General features: G+C 37.8%; 1 protein-coding gene across 1 annotated transcript; it reads left to right on the top strand.

Moving 5' to 3' along the window:
• The first annotated feature begins 230 nt into the window (after positions 1–230).
• LOC131038163 (pyridoxine/pyridoxamine 5'-phosphate oxidase 2) lies at positions 231–20,061 on the top strand. The gene is made up of 7 exons (XM_057970509.2): positions 231–426; positions 622–671; positions 801–858; positions 1,225–1,257; positions 2,131–2,226; positions 2,850–3,017; positions 19,560–20,061. Exons 1-7 carry the CDS (start codon positions 340–342, stop codon positions 19,659–19,661), a joined length of 594 nt encoding a protein of 197 aa, XP_057826492.2. The 5' UTR covers positions 231–339; the 3' UTR covers positions 19,662–20,061.
• The last annotated feature ends 360 nt before the right edge of the window (positions 20,062–20,421 follow it).

Below are 20,421 nucleotides of genomic sequence, written 5' to 3'. Positions count from 1 at the left end.
TTTTAGGTTCCAACAAAAAAATAAATACTAAAAAATGATGTTTATTTATTAATTTTTTTATTCTTAGCATTCTTCATAAGACCACCAATTTTAAACTAAAATGACCTTACCCTTGGAACTTAACTTGGGCCGTATATATGTATATATGTTTACATAAAATGAGGACGAATATATTAGTGGTGTATTAGTAATTAAAGAGATGCTAAATAGCCCAACTTCGCAGACAAAATGGGTTCATTTGTATATATGTAATTGCAATTATCTCAAAATGGAGACACAACTAAATGGGAATCAGCAGGACTATTGCAATATTCCCCATTACAAATTTATTCACTGAATATGGGATCCACGGCTCCTTGGAGGCAATTGCTTTCAAAATCACTGGACTCCAATTCTAGTCTCAGGCATGCTACCTACTTTCAACTTGTAATGTACTGAACCCTTTCGCACACTCTACAAGTCCAATTGCATTTCCAACCGAATCTAGAGGATAAATATCAATGCTAAGCCACACGTACTATGCTTTCCAATAATCTGATAAACCCAGAAAATCTTAATGCTTGTCTTCTTGTTTATTCCAATGTTGGGTAGAAAGATAATGATGTGGGTATTTATGTATAGGCCACTGTCAGACCCGATGGAAGACCAGCCAATAGAACAGTGGTTTTCAGGTATTACTCAGTTCGCATTATTCCTATATGTCGCTTTTGAATGCATTGAATTGATAGGTTTACTGCATTTTATTGTATATTACTTTATTTGGAATGGGTATGAAAGCTCTGAAATTTTTATTTTGGCAGAGGGTTTATGGAGGGTACCAATAAACTTCAAGTTACTACGGATTCTCGCACTCACAAGGTCTTTTCTTGTATGGTGTTTTTCAGATGTTTTTAGTTTCCTGTTGTAAGATCGTTGCCCAAACAAGCTTTTAATGCAACTATGCAACTATGCAATTAGGTTATCTTTATTAACATATGGTTACTCTTCGTCCATTCTTTTTGCAATTAATAATTTGATGGAGATAAAACATTCATGATCTGTTTGAAAATTATGACATTGTTAAAAGTAATACAAGTTTAATATGTAAAAACATTTGTTTAAATAATTAGAATTCCGGGGCAGAGTATATATCCATTTCGATATAGCCTGGATGTTTAAGGATAAGGAGCAGTAAATAACGATTTGCAATGAATTCTGTTGGTAATTGGTGCGCCATTCTTGCAGGTTGAAGAGATTCGTCATTGTCCTTATGGGGAGGTATGTTATTTCCGCAGCTCTCTTGCGGCGTAATTTGAGTTTTGCATTTCTGCTTTTGTGGGGTATAAGATACAAGATTCTTGTTTTGCTAGATAACAAGCGGAATACATATATGGAGAGCAGGTCACTTCTTGGCATTTCTTATAGTACAATATTTCCCTCAAGTTGATAGTTCACCCATTTCATCATACTGCCATTGGGTTGGAGATTTTTCAATATCAACTCCTGTACCACATCCATTGATCTATTGATAAGTAGCTTCTCTGCCACATCCACCAAGCTGCATTAACACAGAGACCACTTAGCCCATGTCCAGCAAGCTGGATAACTGATATACCATTTAACGTTGAGACTTGCCTGTAAGGTTTAAAACCTGAGCCGCCAGTTAATAACTGTCTCATTTTAGAACTAAACAACAGCTAGAGTATGACGTAGGCTACGAGTTTGAAATCAGCTTTGTATTTGGGAACTTTCTGCCAAGATATAAGGGCTATACCATCACCTTCATACATTTTGAGATCCAGTATTGGGCTGCCACATGAAGCCTATCGTTATCCCTCCTGCACAGGATTGTGAAATTCATGAGAATTACAAACATGTCCTCTTCTCAGATGATGTTAGCTGAACAAGTCTTTCTTTTTAGGTCGTTTCAAATTTTTACTCTTTAACCTTTTACAAAAATGTTGAGGGCTTTGTTGTATAAGCCGTGTAATTGTTACTACAACTCCATATACTTCATAAATTTCCTAGGCTGAGACAACTTAATTGTGTATTTGTTGGCTGTCTATTCCAACTGCAGTTATGGAATCTGCATTCATTCCAAAGGAGCTGAATAACATCTCAGTGTGACAGGATGCCATTTTTGGTTTGTAGGTGTGTTGGTATTTTACTGATTCTTGGGAGCAGTTTCGCATCCAAGGGAAACTTGATATCATTGATGAAACAGACACTGAACCAATGAGGCTTTTGGTAAGATTCTTGTCTTGTTGTACACTTGCTTTGATTTTACAATAAATTGTGTGACCTCCTGAACTGTTAATAACTTAATATGAGAAGAAGAGTTGTTGTGGAGAAATGCTTTGGATGTTGAAAGTTGTTTCATCATTTCATTTTTTAGCTTTCTTGAATTGATTTGCATAGCTCATTTGACATAAGCAGTAAATTGTGGCTGAGAATTTGTTAGCAAAGTTTTTTAAGAATTCTTGGTCCTTATTATTCTTAGTCCTATTCAAACAAAACCAAACCATCATATTTTTGACTAATTGTGTTCTGCAGCTCTCAAAGTTTTCACGGTTCATCGTAATTGTGTCTTTCTTTCCTTTCATGTTGATATTGTTTTTGTGATTTACTGCAAGTGCAACAAACTGAGTTTGTGAACTTGCTGGGTCTAGGCTTGATATATCAAGCTCTAATGTTGCCCTTGGAATAAAATTTTACTGTTTTTAATGGTTCCTTATCAATGAAACATCATTTCCTTTTTGTGCTTGTTTTTTCTATATTGAAGTTGTCAGATTAGTGATGTACGTTCTATTAGCAGAGTGTTCCATCTGTGTTTCCCAGAATTTAATCACTTTTTCCTTCCACTTTTGCAGATGAGAGAGAGAGCTTGGTTCGCTAGCTCCCCAAGGTCAAGATTACAATTTTTGGGGCCTCAGCCTGCCTTGCCTGTGCTACACACTGAAGCAGAAACAAAACATTCTCTGGATCCATCTGCAGGGCCAGTTGGAACATTTTGTTTGCTAACATTAGATCCAGAGCAGGTACTTTCTTCTTCCTCTGTTCTTTTCTTTTCTTGGAAGCTTGTATAAAGCTTGTGCACGAAATTCTACCGAGGAAGGCATGAAATTATAAGGAGCCCCCTTACCGAAGCGTTGAATATGTTAGTTCAAATCTCAGTTATTTGTAAATCTTAGTAGTCTATGGTTGCTTGCATGCTAATTATATTCTAAATCTTCTGTTGTACTAGAACTAACAGCATTCACAACAAAAATTGTATTAGGAAGGAACATTCCAATTTGTATAGAGCATTAAATGTTTTAATTGGGATTGCTTCTGGAATGAACTTGTTCCAATTGATCATGAGACCAAGATACTCTTAAGGCTTTAAGCATACCCCACTCACGATCTTCAGTAATATTATCTTAAATTTTGCCTTGAGCCTAATTAGGACGGCAGAATCTTCTTACATATGTATTGTACATGCATTACTAGTTTTTCTCAACATTGTAACACTCCATTTCAATGACTAAAGTTGATTTGTATGACCTCAGCATCTGCATTTTCATAACTAAAATTCATATTAGCTTTGCTTGGGTTAGAGAATTTACCTTTCCAATTTGGTGGGAAACTTCATAAGTAGTTTCAAAGAAAGTCAATGATATGTGATGTGAGATTCTGCGAGAAGCGAGAACCGAGCCAAGATCTGACGTCGGTCGTAGATCACATGCAACTCCTCACGCAACAGATGATCAAAGATCAAAATAGCTGAATGAAGATAATTTCGATATGAGAGAGAAATAGAGACAAAGAAGAGAATTTGGAGAAGACTCTCACCGAGCTATCACTTCACCTGCTTGACTAGTGAAGGTGAGAGTATAGTGCTTATTATATAGAAAAAAATAAGCATATACATCCAAGGGGTGCATTAACTCCTATTCCCCATAAAAAGTGGGAGGTTTTACCTTCTTGGTAAATGCCAAAACATGTGGCATAACCTCCTTACATGAAGACAAAAAAGGAGTTGAGAAAGTTGGCACATAAGGCCAAAGGAGGGTGTGAAACCCAATTACCCCATAACCCACTTAGGAAATGACAAAATAGTGGTTATGAGAGGTGGCACAACAAGCCAAAAGAGGGTGTGTAACTCAACTACCCATGTGAGGTGGAGAGTTACACATGTAGCTGAAGTATTTCGCCACGTGTCCTCGTATAAACCACTCCTATTAACCTAAGCAAGCTTAAATAATATATGTGTAGGAAAAAATAAATATCTCGTAACATAAGGAAAATAAAAAACCTACACTAACAGAGGGGCTTTGATGAATTCTCAAACAGGTTCATGATAAGGTATCTCTTGTTCACACTTCTGATGATAGTGTCATTTGTTTTGCCAGAATCTAATTATCCAGTTTTTCTTGTGAGGAATAGCTTGAGGCAAATAAATAAATGAGTGGACTTGACCACTGTGGTGGACCAATGGTCACTGATTTAACTTCCTTTGATTCAATCAAACTTGTTTCTGATGGTTTTTTTGGTGATTAATTCAGGGGTCACAATCTTTTGTTCTAATGATCTTCAGAATTGCAGTTGTAATAGTGGAAATAGATAAAAAATAGTGCATTGTGATTATTGTGGATGTAGAGCCCATTTGAAGTCCAAATGTTTTGACCTCCTTCCATGTGTTCATTACCAGAAAATAAATCACAACTCCAAGACCTTATCAGGTCTAGCCAGACCATGAAAGTACTTGTCAATAATAGTGTAAAGCGGAAAAATCGCGGTCGAACCCTAGTTGCTCTCCCCTCTTCCGACTCCGAGGAGAGAGAAGGGAGGTTCGCTAGGATTCGATGGTTTTTCACTTAGGGGAGAGACTTTACATTTAAAAGAGGGGTTGAAACTCATAAGATCCAATCCCACACAATGTAAGGTTGGATGCTAAATGAATTTCAAGGGTTAGGAAAGCAAGGCTACCCTCTTTTGTAAAGAATGTTGTTAAGGAAATTAAGCTAAGCATGCATAGAAAGTCATAAAGATTCGCTTATAAACTGAGTTCGGGTTATAGGATGAAGCTGCGGACCTGGAATTAGCAGTAAAATGTCGATACGGCGCTGTCCTGCAAATTTGAGCAAAAGTTGTCGGGACGATGGTGCCCGGCGCCACGGTCCTCCGAAAAATCCGCGAAACGAAGGGGGATCTGTTCGTCTCTGCACAAGGATTCCAGATCTTCAATTTCAGCTGCGTACCTGCAACCTACACACAGAAAAGCGAAGACGATTGGGGGGTTAGGGATTAGGGGTTTGCCTTTAGGTCAAACCCCGGTTTTGGAATTAACCAAGAAATGAGCAAGAGCTGTAAATGTAAATGACTGTAAAACAAGTATTAATACCTTGTTCTAAGGATGTTGGTATCCTTATGTGCGAAGGTTTAGATGTTGTATGTTGTATGTTGTAGCATGTAGTATATGATCTCCTCTTCAATGGTTGAATCCTTGTCTTGAATGCAACACTTAGCCTTGAATGGAGACTTGAAATGATCAATTGCTTGAAAGAATGCTTGAATGCTTGAATGCTTGAGTATAATTTCCACGCTTTGTACACATATCCTCTTCATATTAAATGAGAGAGAAAAATGTAGTTTATATACTTGTCATTTAGGGCTGATAGACTGATTTTCCCGACCTTAGGCCGACCAGGGAATGTAATTTCCAAATTGCAAACAAAAAGACCCGAGCCCCTTAGGAGACCGGGCCCAAAATAGGACCCAGGGACCAGGGCGCTGGTCCCACCTCCCGAGACAGCAGGGTTGAAGGAGGTTCAGGCCAGGGTGCTTGAAAAATGCAGTTTTCAGTGTCGTGAGCAAGTTTCAGGGTCTCCATTCAGGTTGCGTGTTGCGTCGCCATCGTGAAGACCGAAATGCAGTCGAAATTGCAAGTGTCGCAATTTTAGGACGCTACAAATAGAAGGAAAGGTGAACTTGGATATGGATAAATGAGAAGATTTGAAATAAAATTGCAGGGAGGAGTGTGGGTGGCAGAGATAGAAATTCAGATTTTGAGCCAAGTCTTTGAGCAGTAGCCTTTGAACTGTATAAGACCATAGAGGGTTCTTCAGGTTACAGGACAAGTATTTGCCTAGCCTTTAGTTTTTCTTGTTAGATCTAATTTACAGTTGATTTTTTAGTACAATACAGTTTGACCATTGACTTCAACAGTGTTCAGGTTGACAGTGTTAGTTGGACAGTTCCAGTTAACCTCACAGTTCCAGATATCAAACCGTTTTGATCAAAATAATTTGAGCATATAAATCCACATCAGGTTTGAGTAAAGATACATATGTTATCTTTTCCACCAATAGTAGTTGTACAGATTGCAGTGCAACGTTATCACTACCAGTAATGGTGAAGATCAAGATATGCAACTTCTACTTGGAGATTGTTTTGAGGTCATATGGTGGGAGACAATGGGGAGAGAGGGTGTGTCACTGTTGGAGGAGGGTAGGGTTGTTGGAAGGGGGTTGAGTGTGTGCTGGTGTTGCAAAAGCAAAACCAAGCTCTACATCACCAGACCTAAGTGCATAATATTTTTTTCTTTTTTCTTTTGAAGTTGAAAATAATATATTATCAGAAAAAGGGGTCAAGTCACACAATTACGTCAAGTGACATGTAATAGATGTTTAATGCTTGTAAGAAAGTAAGAAGCTGTCATCTAACTATTATTTTTTTAATATGCATGTATACCTTTTTATATCCATGATTGCTTTTTATATTCTTTCACAATTTTCTCTGTATGCATGCTTTTCTGTAGGCTGTTTTTTTAATCTACACATTTTTTACCATGTCTTCCACGCTCTTGTACATGCTTTTGAGATAATCTAGTTGCCTGTAAAAGTAATACTTTTTTTTGTCTGTTGCACTTATACTTTTGACCAATTGTTTCTTGGCCTGAGCTTGCAAACCTCGTACAGTCCATGAGTTGACTTTCATTTATTGGATCTGTTTCTTCAATCTCCCTATGATATCTTCCAAGACAAATTTAGATCCACTTGCCATTGCTTCCTACAGAATCTTGATCAGATTTGTTTTTCTTCCATGCTTTCCTAAATTAGAAGCTGAAAGCTTTTTTTTAAATTGCATTATGGTACTAGAGCTCTCTTGTTTTTCTTGATTATTTGATTGCGTCGAGTAGTTATCCTTTCTTGCATGCCATCTTTAGTTTCCTCTTTGTGGCCAAGATTTGCTTTGTTGTTTTTCAATATAGGCATTTTCATCCTCTTGACAAACTTGATGCTCTCTCAATGTGTGCATTGGAATGCTTGGTTTCTTTAGACATGGTGGCAGTATTTTCTTACTCCTCCTTTATGTCCAATATTGCCTGAGTAAACTCGTAGTCATCCACAATATTGTTCTCCATCTTTTCTATGGAAGGTGTATTTTTGTTTTTACTTTGATGAGCTTGAACCTCTTCATTTACCTGTTTCCTACCCCTTGAGACGCATCTCGAAGACAGAGACACATCTCTGGTACCAAAGACGTCTACATCTCAACACATAAGGTTCTTTGAGCCATCATCTCCCGTCGTCTCCGAAATCTCTTGACCAGAAATTGGCATCTCCCACCAAAAGACTTAGGTCATGAGGTGTTATAAAAAACTCCGATTCTTATCCTCTATCATCACCCTTGCAAAATCATTATTACTTATCTGTTAGTAATGATAATGATAGCCAGTACAGTCTTTTAATCAATCTGCTCAATTGCCTCTCTAGAAAGACTCATCAATGATGTACAATTATTCACTTTTCTTGTAGTGCCATGATTTACTAACCGTTGATCTTTTAAAGAGGTCACTAGAATGGTAATAAGAGATCTCTACGTAGCACCAATTCAACTGTTGGAAATAATGAAAGCCACTGAGTATTTCCAATCTTCTCAAATATAGGACACATCCATGCAAACCTTCTCAATTCTCAAAAGAACTGTACAAAATTTCTCATAATTAGGCATCTTATATCCTTTGGCATGTGTATCAACATCAAACTATCAATAATTTTGAATTTCAATATGTAATGATAATCTAATATGAAATATGTAGTGTGAGTTTTGAACTCTTGGACTCTTTGACACAATGAGATTTATGTATTTAAACTTTACCATTGTTCTTGTCTTCAAAGTTCTATGTCATGACATTTTCTAATATTTATTAAATTATATAAAAAAATTGGCATCTCCAAGTACCCCGGTCTCCTATTTTTGAAAATTAGCTGTACTAGTACCAGTAACAGTCTCTGGAGTCTCCAAGGATCCCCATCTCCTGGTAACCTTTGCTTATTTCCCTGATCCCTGCATGCTTGATTCTCCTTTCTTAATCTTTGTGATTTTGATTGTGCTTTTTTTTCGTTTCATTTCCACACATCTTCGCTTATTTCCCCAATCCCTGCATTTTTGATTCTCCTTTCTTGATCTATACAGTTTTAATAGCGTATGCTTCTGGATGCAAAAATTCTCACACAATCGAATCCAGAAGCATACACATCAAATGGATTGTGAAAATCTACTGATGTTGACCATACAGTTTTGATTGTGTTTCTTTTTAGGCTTCTGAAATCCATCATCTTTTGCTTTTTCACCGATTTCCTTGAGAGATTGTAGGTTCAAAGCATTTCTCATTGGGCATTGTCTTACCAAAAGCCATAATCGGCGCCCTTCTTGCATCAAAAGGGTATGCGTTCATAGTCAAGAGTTTGTATCTGTTCCGAATCACTTGCTTTGATGGTGAGATATTTCAGTAATATGACAATGAAGTACACTTGGCCAATGTTCAGATCTTTTATTCTCTGAAGGTCTTATAGTGTCTTTCTATCCGTTGATAGAAAATTCTGATTGATAGCTGCATGCCCAAAAATCTGTAAATAAGGCCCTTGGTAGCTAATCTGTGAATATTTTCTTCCAGAAACTATAACTGCATTTTTAACACTGGTTCATCTTTGTTGGCCTCAAGACAAATATTAAGCACTTTTTGATGGAAAGAGATCTTATGGTTTTTAGACCTCGTGAAATCAAAGTCCTAGTTTTTCTTTTCTGCTTCAAATATCCTTTTTACAGAACCTGGTAGTAGGAGCTTACTTGGGGGACTTAGTGCCATCCCCTCATTTTGACATGCATAAGGATATCCTACCTTAGATCTGTTAAAGTTAGAACCAGAAAGCTAAACAACCTAGATAACTGAAACTAGAAAACTTAAGAGAACCAGATACACAAATATTTATCCTGAGAAAACCCTCCACCTGAGGGTGAAAAACCCAGCCACACAAAAATCAGATTTTATTGAATGCTCAATTTGAGTACAGAATTCTCACACTTAACAATCAATCATCTAACAATGATTGATAACACTTAAAACTTAGAAAACTGAAGACTTCTTAAAACTGCTCACAAATAAGATTGCTGAAGATGATATGAAATCAAATCTTTACACAGAGATGATCATCATTGAATATAAATAATTATAACCCTTTTACTGAGACTTCATGCAATTCCCAGAGTACGATTCACAATAATCAATAGAATACAACAGAATGGCTCCAGACGATGCAAGGTCACAGCAGTATATATCGTCCTACAAAAATCTCCAACTTCACGGTGGATGATCACCAAATACATATATATATTGAATGCCTTCAACTTCCCACACCCACGGCACAAGGCTAACACTTGAATAGAAGAAACACGAGACATAACTCATAGTGGAGGTAGACGGAAGGCCAAGCGCTAAAAGATAGACACCAGTTACAATACCGACACCAAGTGCTAAAACTGAGCTACTCAACGGATGCAATACAGGTAGGAGAGACACGGCTGCCAGCATACAAGAGACTCTCACGAAGCCGCTAGCCATACATACATGAGTGGTAGCAGTTATCATAAAGAACGATAACCTTTCAACATACTTTGCAGTAATGAAATAAATCACAATGAACGTAGAGCTCAAAATCGTTGAGCAAAATAGACGAACTGAGAGTATGCGACAAGATGAAGAATCATCAGCAAAAAGATTTTCACAATCATCACAGGAAATGTAGAGTCTCCTGAAGCTACAACATTAACAAGATCCAAGTCTTCAGAAATCAGAAAAATGACAGAAGATGACAAAGATTCACCACATGTATCAGATTGTACAAAATATTAGGTTCAACTTTGGCCAGAGCTCATTGCATGATATTGTTTTATTATACTCAAAGAGCTATGTTATACTTATCATGTGTTTTGTTGGGCAAATATGATGGTTACAACTTACAGCTACTGCAACTGCAAAGAGAACTCTATTTAAAGGGATTCAACACGTAATCTTAATGGAGCAAGAAAGAACATTATTGAGTGGTGGCTATCCCTGCATCCGTTAATTTTCTATTTGGTATATGTCTTGTGTTTCTTTAGTAGCCAACATGATCTTTTAAGGAAGTTGTTACACATTGTTAGATCCTACAGACCAATTTGTTTAATGCTCCTTTAGTTACATTTTTTATCATCATTATAGGAAGTGATCTACTTCATATTTTCTTTGTAGAGAGAGAGATTCCGATTGAACTATCTGGGATGTGGACAGTCCCCAAGTCCTTGGGACTTTCGGGGCATCAGGGATGTTACCAAGCAGCTTAATTATTAAAAAGTAAATGCAAGGTGCTGAACTTGCAATGACAATCCTCTCCTGTTTATCTTTTAAAGGGTTTTTACAATTTTTTTCCTTAAAAGATACTTTTAAAATTTTTATGCACCAACCAAATGGAGGAAGCTATCGAGTCTTGAAAAAGTGGATGTCCTTAAGTCCTTAATATTCTCTGTCATTGTTGGATTAATTACTGCAAGTCCCTGAGACTTCTGAAACATGGGGGATGTTATTAAATAGCCACGATTTAAAAAGCAAATGTAATGTGCTGAATTTTCAATGACAATCCTCCTCTTAGCTTTTTAAGGGTTTTTACTATGTTACAAGGTTCCTCACCCTAGGGTCTTAGTCTTGTACCTAATTGGTTTGGGTATATGTCTTGCAAGGAGTGTGGCCTAGTAATGTCTAGGGTGTGACTTTGCAGCCTCAGGTACCCCGTGGGTACATGTTGATGTGTTTTTTATGCACATACCAATATAGAATAAATTACCAAAGTAATTTACCCTCTCTTGAACAAAATCACCTTAGATGCTAAGAATGAGATCAACTAAAATGATTCCAAGGTTTCTACATGTCAGGTCTTGACGAGTGGGTAAGTTCAGTGGTTGATGTAAATTGCTGTGTTTCACTTGGGGACTTACGCAAATGTTTGGATTATCATGAATGATGCGGAATAGGTGTGCTGACAACTTAAGATTTATCAATATGGCTTTGGATTTACTTCTTACTAAAAAAGAGGAAAAAAGAATAGGGTTCAGGAAATCTATTCTAAACCTAAGAATGTAGGAAATGATGAATGGATTTAATGGAATCAAACTAGGCAAGGTCTCACAATCAGGTATTGACACAAGCTTAGTGCAATCATCTAAGGTATACTTAAAAGATTTTCAGACTATTACCATCAAACGTAGACACCATCCAAGTTGATGCTTGTCAATGGACGCGTAATAGTTGAAGTTATGATTACTCAAATTCTAGTTGACCACACAAGGCGCACTTACCAACAGAAAGAGGCTAGTGGTATGGACTAAGGATTCCACACAAATGAATTCAACAAATCTTTCACTCAATCTAACGTACATGAAAATAAATTCTAATCTAAATTCTAATCTACCTTGGAGGAATTGAGAACCATGAATGCAAATACAACACTTGAAGGGCAAAATCACCAACAATTGAACAATGATTAGGATTCAAATAGCTGTAGCATATACCAACAATTCTACAAAAACTCTCCCTTACAAATGAGAGACAAAGGGGCATATATAGAGTTTCTTACAAAATGGATGGCCCAGATTGATCTAAGATCAACGGTCGAGATCATGCCAACAAAACCCTAGAATTGCCCTAATTAGGGTTACATAAAAAATGGCACCACCAACATATGGCCCAATGAAAAGATACCTAGTCATCATATAGGGAATCTTCTAGAAGATTCCTCCCTGCATCTCTTTCTCTCCTAGCATACTCCAAGAATCTGGCCAATACTGAATCTAACTTCTCCATGGAAATGCTAGGCAAGGTATCCTGCTGCAAATCAATCACATCTACTGAATCCGAACAAGCATTCAAAGTGTTATCCCATTCTGGCATAAGCTTTTGCGAATTATGAACATGAATCAACAAAGAGACCAAGTCATCAATCTGACTCTTCTGCAAAGAGTCCAATTGGCAAAAATACATAAATTTCATCTTGTCTCTTAATTCGACTAAGTGTAAACCACTAGCATCACTAACATCAACACCCAATAATTCCTCAATCGAGGCAAGGATCTTCATCTGAATGTCCTGAATTAATCCTTCCATCTCCATACAACTCAATTGGGCGTTCTCATAAGCTGATTTCTTCAAGGCTAATGCACAATACCAGCCATGGAAATCATATATGTCTCCACTGTGCACAATGTTCTCGCTGACCAAGGTGGAATTAGGAACCTTATTCAATGCCAGGAGGCGTGGAATAGTCTTCTCTTGGATAGGCCGGGATTCTTCCCAAACTCCCTCCAAATATTGGATTTTGAATACAAGTGACGTTGTCTTATCATATGCTTGAACAAACTGAGTAAGGAAATCATCTGCCTGCTTTCTTGTACTTTCAATCCACTTTTCCACCTCCGAGTGTGTACCTCTCGCTACCTCGCAATGTGAATGTATTCCATGGTCAACTGCAATAGGGGAAACAAGGGTGGGATTGTCACGCCTTGTCCCTGCAATATACTCTCTGAGTCTAATATTTTCTTTTTTGTATCTTTCATTCTCCTCAACTGCTCTGCTTAACCTTGCATTGATTGCTTGGAGGTTGTCACCAATCTCCTGAAATTCCTGCTCTGTGGATGCACGACCAAGGGCGACTGATGTGATCTGGAAATCCATAGGAGTAGCAATGTCTGCTGTCATGCCTGCAATAGGAACAACAATCTGCGCAATCTGCATTCCTGTCTCATCTCTAACTATGTGCGACAAAATCTCCGCTTTCTTGGGCTCCTTCTCCTTAGCACTCCTAGCTAGGTAGTCATCAATATCATGAATAGGTTGTACCTCTCTCATCTGTTTACTTTTCTCCATACTCTTCTTCAACCATTTAGGAATAGCGGTCATCTCCATACCATCATCGAGACATATTTCTCGATCAAGGTCTTTCAGTGCCGAGATAACTTCATCATTATCATTAGGATTATTCTTGGTCCAATCATATACATCATTACCCAAACTAACTTCCAAAAGGACAGTAGGGGATCCTGGCTGGTCATCATTCTCATCAGGAGGTGCAAATGTCGCTGTGGCATGAAATTCCTGAGTATTCTCTGGTAGTATCACTGTGTTGGAACACTGTTGAGTCTCCTTATTTTGTTCTGTTACTTCAATCAGTTCAACTGATGAGACACTGGGAGGGGGTGAAGGAATGATAGTCTTCTGTTTTTTCTTCACATCCTCAATCTTCTTCCCTCTGGCCTTGACTTCTCCTGGCGTGTTCTTCCTTCTCTTGGGAGCTTGACTCTCCTCGTCTGCATGAATCTTGACATCACTGACAGTTCTCTGATCATCCTTGGAAGTAGACTCTTCCGGCTTCATCCTTTCATAAGTGAAGGGAACACCCATGTCAACTAACTTATTCATCTGTTTATCCACCCGTAGGTGGGAGAAATTCAAAACCTCTCTCATCAATACATTCAGGTCAATCTCTTCTGACTCTGACCAATTTGGCAATAGGATTGCCTTTCTCATTTCATTCTCATACTGTGGATGTGTATGATCTCTTGATCAGGAATGAGGAAAAGTCCACACTTCCTCATGAAATCTACTAACATTCTGGACCACATTCTTCTCTTCACTGCTTGTTCGTCCATCAGGTTAGCCCAATAATCTTCTATGTCAATCTTATGAGTGAACTTCTCTCCTCTGATCCTTCCGACCACCTTGTCTGGATCAAATCTTTCTCTTTTCTTGTATGTAGCAAATTTGTAGAATGCGAGCTCCTCACCTATAGTGTTGGCAACTATGGCAGATTGGCAAACCTCTAATGTCTTCCCAACTGAAATAGGGAATGTCATTCTTGTCCCATGCTTCTCTCTCTGGATAACATCAAACTCTAGAAGTTGTCTCACCACTTCCAACAATATCATTCTGTCGGTAGGATACCTAGGAAGTCTGTAGGGTTCGGATTGAAACCCATGAATCCTGAGGTATGTGAAAGTGGGGAACTGTATATACCACGATCCATATTTCTCTATTAATTCTATTGCCTCTTTGCACAATCTTCTGTGGATTCCGCCCTGCAACATCTGTGTGATGTACATGGTGAATGCATCATTCACTCTCTTATAGCCTTCAATTCTGTGCATGCTCAGTTGGGGGTAGCATTCATAACTCTTAAATTGTCCTTGCCCATTCCCGACTTCACCTTTGCATATTAATCCTTTGTATGAAACGAATCGTGCAAGCAAGTACACTAGGTAAGAAGTCATGGCGAATGACTTGGACCACTCTACATTCCTCAACTTGAAATCTAGATTGTCACTTATGATCTTGGACCAATTCACTAGTGTTCCTCTAAGACAATCCTGGATGAGGTAGAACATCCATCCATGAAATATTGCTCCCTGTGGCATTCCCATCACTCTATTGAGTAGGAATACCAAATCACTATATTCTTCCTTAAAATCTATGCATATAAGTGTCTTGGGAGCCTTGGAATGATGAGACCTAGGCTCAATCATCCACTCTTTATTAATTAAACTCTTGCATACACCCATCTTCTTCGTGTATTTGTCTGCATAATCCTCCTTGGTCACATCCTTCATGTCAGTTCCGCGTGGAATTCCGAACACCTCAGTAATGGCATCCTTAGCAAGGTAGGCTATGACAACGCCTTTAGGACTCTTAATCATTCTTGTGAGCGGATCGTAACATCGTGCACACTCCAGGATCAACTCACTGCACTGTGCGGACTGTGGAAACCCAACGGCATGGAAAATGCCACTCTTCATAATATTCGCATATGCTGGAGAAGGACCCTGATCTCTGACTCCAAACATCCGACGCTGCATTTTGTCGAAGTCCAGGAAATGCATATTTGTATTTGTGATCTCCTTCCATCTGGATGAAATTTTAAACTCTGGATAAAATCCAGTCTCCAGCGTCTTCAACAGCTCTTTCCTTTCCTTGTATCCTGACTTTGACATTGCACCTGTACGAAGCTCGAAGTTAGACTAGGAAAATAAATAATACTTGTAATAAAATTCCTGACTTTCTAAAGATTTAGTCAAATTAGAGCATGGAGTCAGGAAAATAATCCATACACTTGGTAAATTTTAGCAATTACGTTCAATGTGTGACAACACTAAGGCATGGAAGCCTTCCATAAAATTTATTTATACCTCCTTATGCTTAGAAAATATGCAAGCAAAAATGCAATGGAGTATACCGGATGAGTGATGACTTAGGAGAGGTGTGAAAGGTTGTGTTTTCACACAATGAATGTTTGAAGACACCTTCCGCAGTCAACAATGGAGGTCAAAATTCTGAAGACAACTTGAAAATCAGACTTTTTGAAAACATGTTGTAATCTTCAAAATGTGCATAAAATCAATAAAAATCAGTTTTATTGATGACAACAATCATTTTCTGGAATGTAAGTATGGCTGGTAAAAAATAGTTTTTTGAGGACAAGTCTGAAAATTAGATACTTCAGACTTACCAGCTCCTTGCAAAGTGGTTTAAATCCCCGAAAATGATGGAAAATTGCTAAGGAAACAACCCCAAGCAAATTCGCCAAAATTGGTTAGGTGGCTGGAAATGAAAATTTCTGAGGACAACCGCCTAACAATGGAGTTTCAGACTTGCAACAGTGATAAAATGGTCTAAAAAGTGCACATAAAACTCCATAAAACACCTCCAAATGTTAAATATTTAAGTTGGAATTGGCTGGGCAATAAAAACTTAAGTCCGAAAATTAATGGCAGCCATTAATGGAGGTCAAAATCTGAAGCAAACCTCAGATCTGAAGCGAATCAGTAGGCTGGAAATGATGGCAGCCACCAAACATGCATGAAAATCATCAAAATATGGCACCAAAACACCTCCCAAGCAAAATCGAAATTTTCCCAAGTCTAGCGCTGAACTTAAAAATCTAAAAATTGATGTCAATGGCAGCCTTGATCTGCAGCAATGAAGGATGGCAGCAATCTGGAAAAATCGCCCAAGTTGGGGTTGGATACCCCAAACACGAAAAATTGCCTTCCTTAGCAAAAAATCGAAACTTTCAGAATTCTGAAAAATGTTGTTAATGGTAGCAATCTGCAGCAATGAAGGTTTGAACAACAAGCACAAATGGTGGAGGAAAAATCGCCCAAGTCTCCAATCATGAAATTGCCAACTTTCACCAAAAAATGCCAAATTTGAAAAAAATCGCTAAACTTAGCAAAATCTAAAATTTGAAACTGGTCTTTAATGGCAGCCAAGGAGGATAGATCAGCAAGCTGGAAAAAATGGAGGAAAATAAATCCTCAATCCCACACTTCACAAAAACGCCGTGCTAAAAATTTGCCCAATTTGGAGAAAAATCGCTTTCATGGAGAACACCTGGCAGAAATAATAATAAAATAATGCTGAAGTTCCTCTCATATACTTGCTTTCATCTTTCACTTTCACCACACAAGCAATGTGGGATAAAACACTTGTAAACCCTAACTTGCTTGGTGAAACCCTAACTTGCTTCTAGAAGGCTCAAACATTTAATAATTATTGCAAGTTATTAAATTTGCTTTTAAATTTTAAATAATCATTAATAATTATTTAAAAGCAATCAAAATGGGGCTTATTTATTAAATATTGCAATTTAAATCCAAAAATAAGCCTCCAGGGGAAAATCGCTATTAGTTGGGATTGAAAAATCCTTTCAAAAATCACTTAAGTGTCAAAATTCGACCCATGCTTAGATAAAAATCCATGCTCAATTTCATCAAAATGCACATAAAAACCCATCCCGGGCGAAATTCGATGTGAGTTTGGACAAAAATCCAGACAAAAATGCACTCATTTTGCAAAAATCACCCCCCAGGGGAAATTCGATGTGTGTCTGGACAAAAATCCACACTCAAAACTCACTTAGCTTGGAAAATACCTCCCTGGTGGAAATTCGACCTTAGTCTGGACAAAAATCCGGACTCAAAACTCTTCATAATGTTCCTAGTGGAAAATCGATCACTATCTGGATAAAAATCCGGACAAAAATCCTTACAAAAATGCTCAGGGGAAAAACAACCTTAGTTTGGACAAAATCCAGACAAAAATCCTTACTTAGTTGTCACAAAAATCCTGGTGGAAAATCGACCCAGGCATGGAATTATCCTTGCATTCCAGTCCACACTTCCAGTCCGCACTCCTGGTGGAAAATCGATGGCAGTCTGGATAAATCCTGACACTTAGCCAAATTTTAGCACCTCCAGGGGAAATTCGATGTCAGTATGGATAAACAGTGGGGGAAATTAGTGGCCAATATGGATTCCAGGGGAAACCCATGTGTAGTATGGATTTTGAGTGGGGAATGGGTTGGGTAGTCTGGAATGTGAGGGGAAAAACACCTCTAGCGTGGATTTTGACCCTTTAACCCTTGGAATATGAATTTCCCTTAGGATTTTATCATTTTAACCACTCAAAATCATTCAGCGACTTTAAATTTAATTGGACTTAGGTTAATTTTCCAACAATATGAGTGAAACGCTAGGAAAATATTTGAATAAAGTGCGAAACCAACTTAAATATTACCTTAGGAGTGAGAAAACAACTCCAAAAGGTTTGTGAATATCTTGGCACTTTTAAATCACTTAGGATCATTAAAATATCAACTTTTGCAACTTGATCCTATAACTTCAAAACCCTAGACGACACTAGGCATGATCAAAACTTCGAGACTCGGGCACGGGAAACGCAAAATTGCCCACTAAGAAGCTAAAACCCTAACCTAACAACGCAGGGAGCTGGAAAAGAGGGGGTCCCCGTTAGCAATGGGGCGATGTGTGAAAAGGTCACAACAGTACACACACCTATGACGTACCCACAGGGTACTTACTGCAGCAGGTCTGTACCACCAAATGACATGCCCATAGAGTACTTGGGGCAATGAGGCTACAACTAGGTCACTCCCAAGCACTCCCGCAACACACAATGGCAGATTTAAAAAATGTCAAAAACAAAATTTTAAAGTGATTTCTAAACATTAAAACGTAGAAAAATCCCTAAAAAGTGTCTAAAACCCTAAAACGTGCCAATACTATGAGTTATTTGACAAAAATATTTAAATAAGTCTATTTTACAAAAACGCATTCTTGTGTTGCCATTTTTACATTTTAGAAGATTGCTCATATTTTTCAAAGGAGAACAATTGCAAAGTTCCAAGGGGAGGAATCATTTTTTTTAGACATTTTATAAACAAAAATGTGCCAAATACCTAATTTCACCGTTAAGTGAGAATTGTGAAAATAGTGTGCACCATGAAGGTTTGTGTGGTTTCAAAGGCCTTAATTTAGGCTTGGTGGTAGGGGGCTCTGTCCCTTGAGCCCACTAGGGGCATTGCCCCCCAACTCTTATGAAAAGCATCGCTCCTTGACTTTGCTAGGGGTATTGCCCCACGCCCCCATGAGGGGGTATTGCTTCTCAACCCCATTGGGGTGTCTGTTCCCAGACCCCCACTAGTTATTGGGATCTCTTGCATATAAAATACTCGATTACAATGAATGGGTGATGAGGGATTGGGATCCAACTCTCTAGTGTGCTGACTTAGACGTTATAACTTATTTTTATACAACTTGCCAAAATTCTCTTTAGATTACGCTTCTACAAATGACATGGCTAGTGGAAGTGACATTGTAACTCATTGTGGTTCAAATGAAATTGAACTAAATCTTTTTCTTGATACTCTTGATGAAGAGCAATATAAAGATTATTGAATATTGATTGTAATTTTCATTGTGTATTGACATTTGACAAGTCACTGAATTATGAATTTATCAGTCTTTTCTTTTTTGTAAATTTAAATTATGATGTATTTAAATATTCTGCTTGTTGCCAATTATGAGTATCACTATATTTATAGTACTGTACTGAAGGAAAAAAACTTCTGTACCGGTGAATCTGTACCCAACCCTGTAGCAGAAGTGGCAACTCAAGGTTTTTACAAATTTTTCCTTAAAAAGATAACGCTTTTAAAATTTTAATTCGTCAAATGGAGCAAGCTGTCATGCCCTAAAAAGGGGGATGTCTCCAAATCCCTTGGATGTTTGGGACATTGAGGATGTTATCCGGATGCTTGGGGATGTGTCCTCATGGAACACTGCAGAAATACTGTATTTGTAAATAATAGTCTAGATCTCATTTGTGTATAGCTGCTTTATTGATTACTTGTTTAATCTAATATTATCTGACACAGGTGGACTACTTAGATCTGAAGAACAATCAACGTATTGTGTTTAAACTTTTCACTCAAAGTAATGGCATTCATGAGTGGATGCAAGAAGAAGTCAACCCTTAAGTTCAGCCCTTTTATCTAGAAACAAGGATGGTCAAGTAAATTCACCCCTTCTATCTAGAGACAATGAATGGCAGCCATGTTAATTAATGGTTCATGTGTGTCTACATGCAACAGATTTGACAGAACAACTGTATGATTATTCTTTACAAGATCCAATTTTCATGTGTCCTTGAATTATATGTTCGGATCTATGTTCGATGTGTCAATGTGGAACTGATCTGATTATTGCAATGCCATCGGCTCTCGTAACTATGACAAGTCTCTCAAAGCCTTTTAATCCCCAAGCGAAAGAAGTTTGATAATGTGTCTGTATTTTTATTTTAACCAGGCACCACTGTGATAACCATCGTTGTAAATGGTTAGCTAGGCATAAGTTCTATAAGAATTGATTGGTTTTTTATGAGAGCTAGTTCTGTATCCTCCCTTATTTTTCTGTGACATTTTCATAACATTCATCTTAAGTTACTTCATATAAACAAAAAATGTACATATATAAGCCACCTCTACTAGATCTTCTCACAGAGGCATGTATGCATGCAAATTTAACAATTGTGACACAGGTACATGAACAAACTCAAAGCCTAAGACAACGGCTAAATTTTAATGTCTTTAATGGGATATGACAACTAAGGTGAGCATGACATAGCCGTTGCATTTCTAAAAAGAAAATTCTAATAACATAAATTTTGTAGCTTTCATTCATATAATAGAATGCAATACTTAATTGTCTATGTTAAGTCAAATCTTTCTAAAGCTATGA

Source organism: Cryptomeria japonica, chromosome 11 (assembly GCF_030272615.1).
Source record: "Cryptomeria japonica chromosome 11, Sugi_1.0, whole genome shotgun sequence".
Taxonomy (NCBI): Eukaryota; Viridiplantae; Streptophyta; class Pinopsida; order Cupressales; family Cupressaceae; genus Cryptomeria; species Cryptomeria japonica.
The sequence above is the reverse complement of the archived record's forward strand: the minus strand, read 5'-3'. Positions and strand labels throughout refer to the sequence as shown.

Coding starts and splice junctions, on each gene's coding strand:
- LOC131038163 (XM_057970509.2), top strand. CDS start 340: ATGGGATCCACGGCTCCTTGGAGGCAATTGCTTTCAAAATCACTGGAC. Junction 1,258..2,130: donor GTCATTGTCCTTATGGGGAG/GTATGTTATTTC, acceptor TTTGGTTTGTAG/GTGTGTTGGTATTTTACTGA. Junction 3,018..19,559: donor TAACATTAGATCCAGAGCAG/GTACTTTCTTCT, acceptor TATCTGACACAG/GTGGACTACTTAGATCTGAA.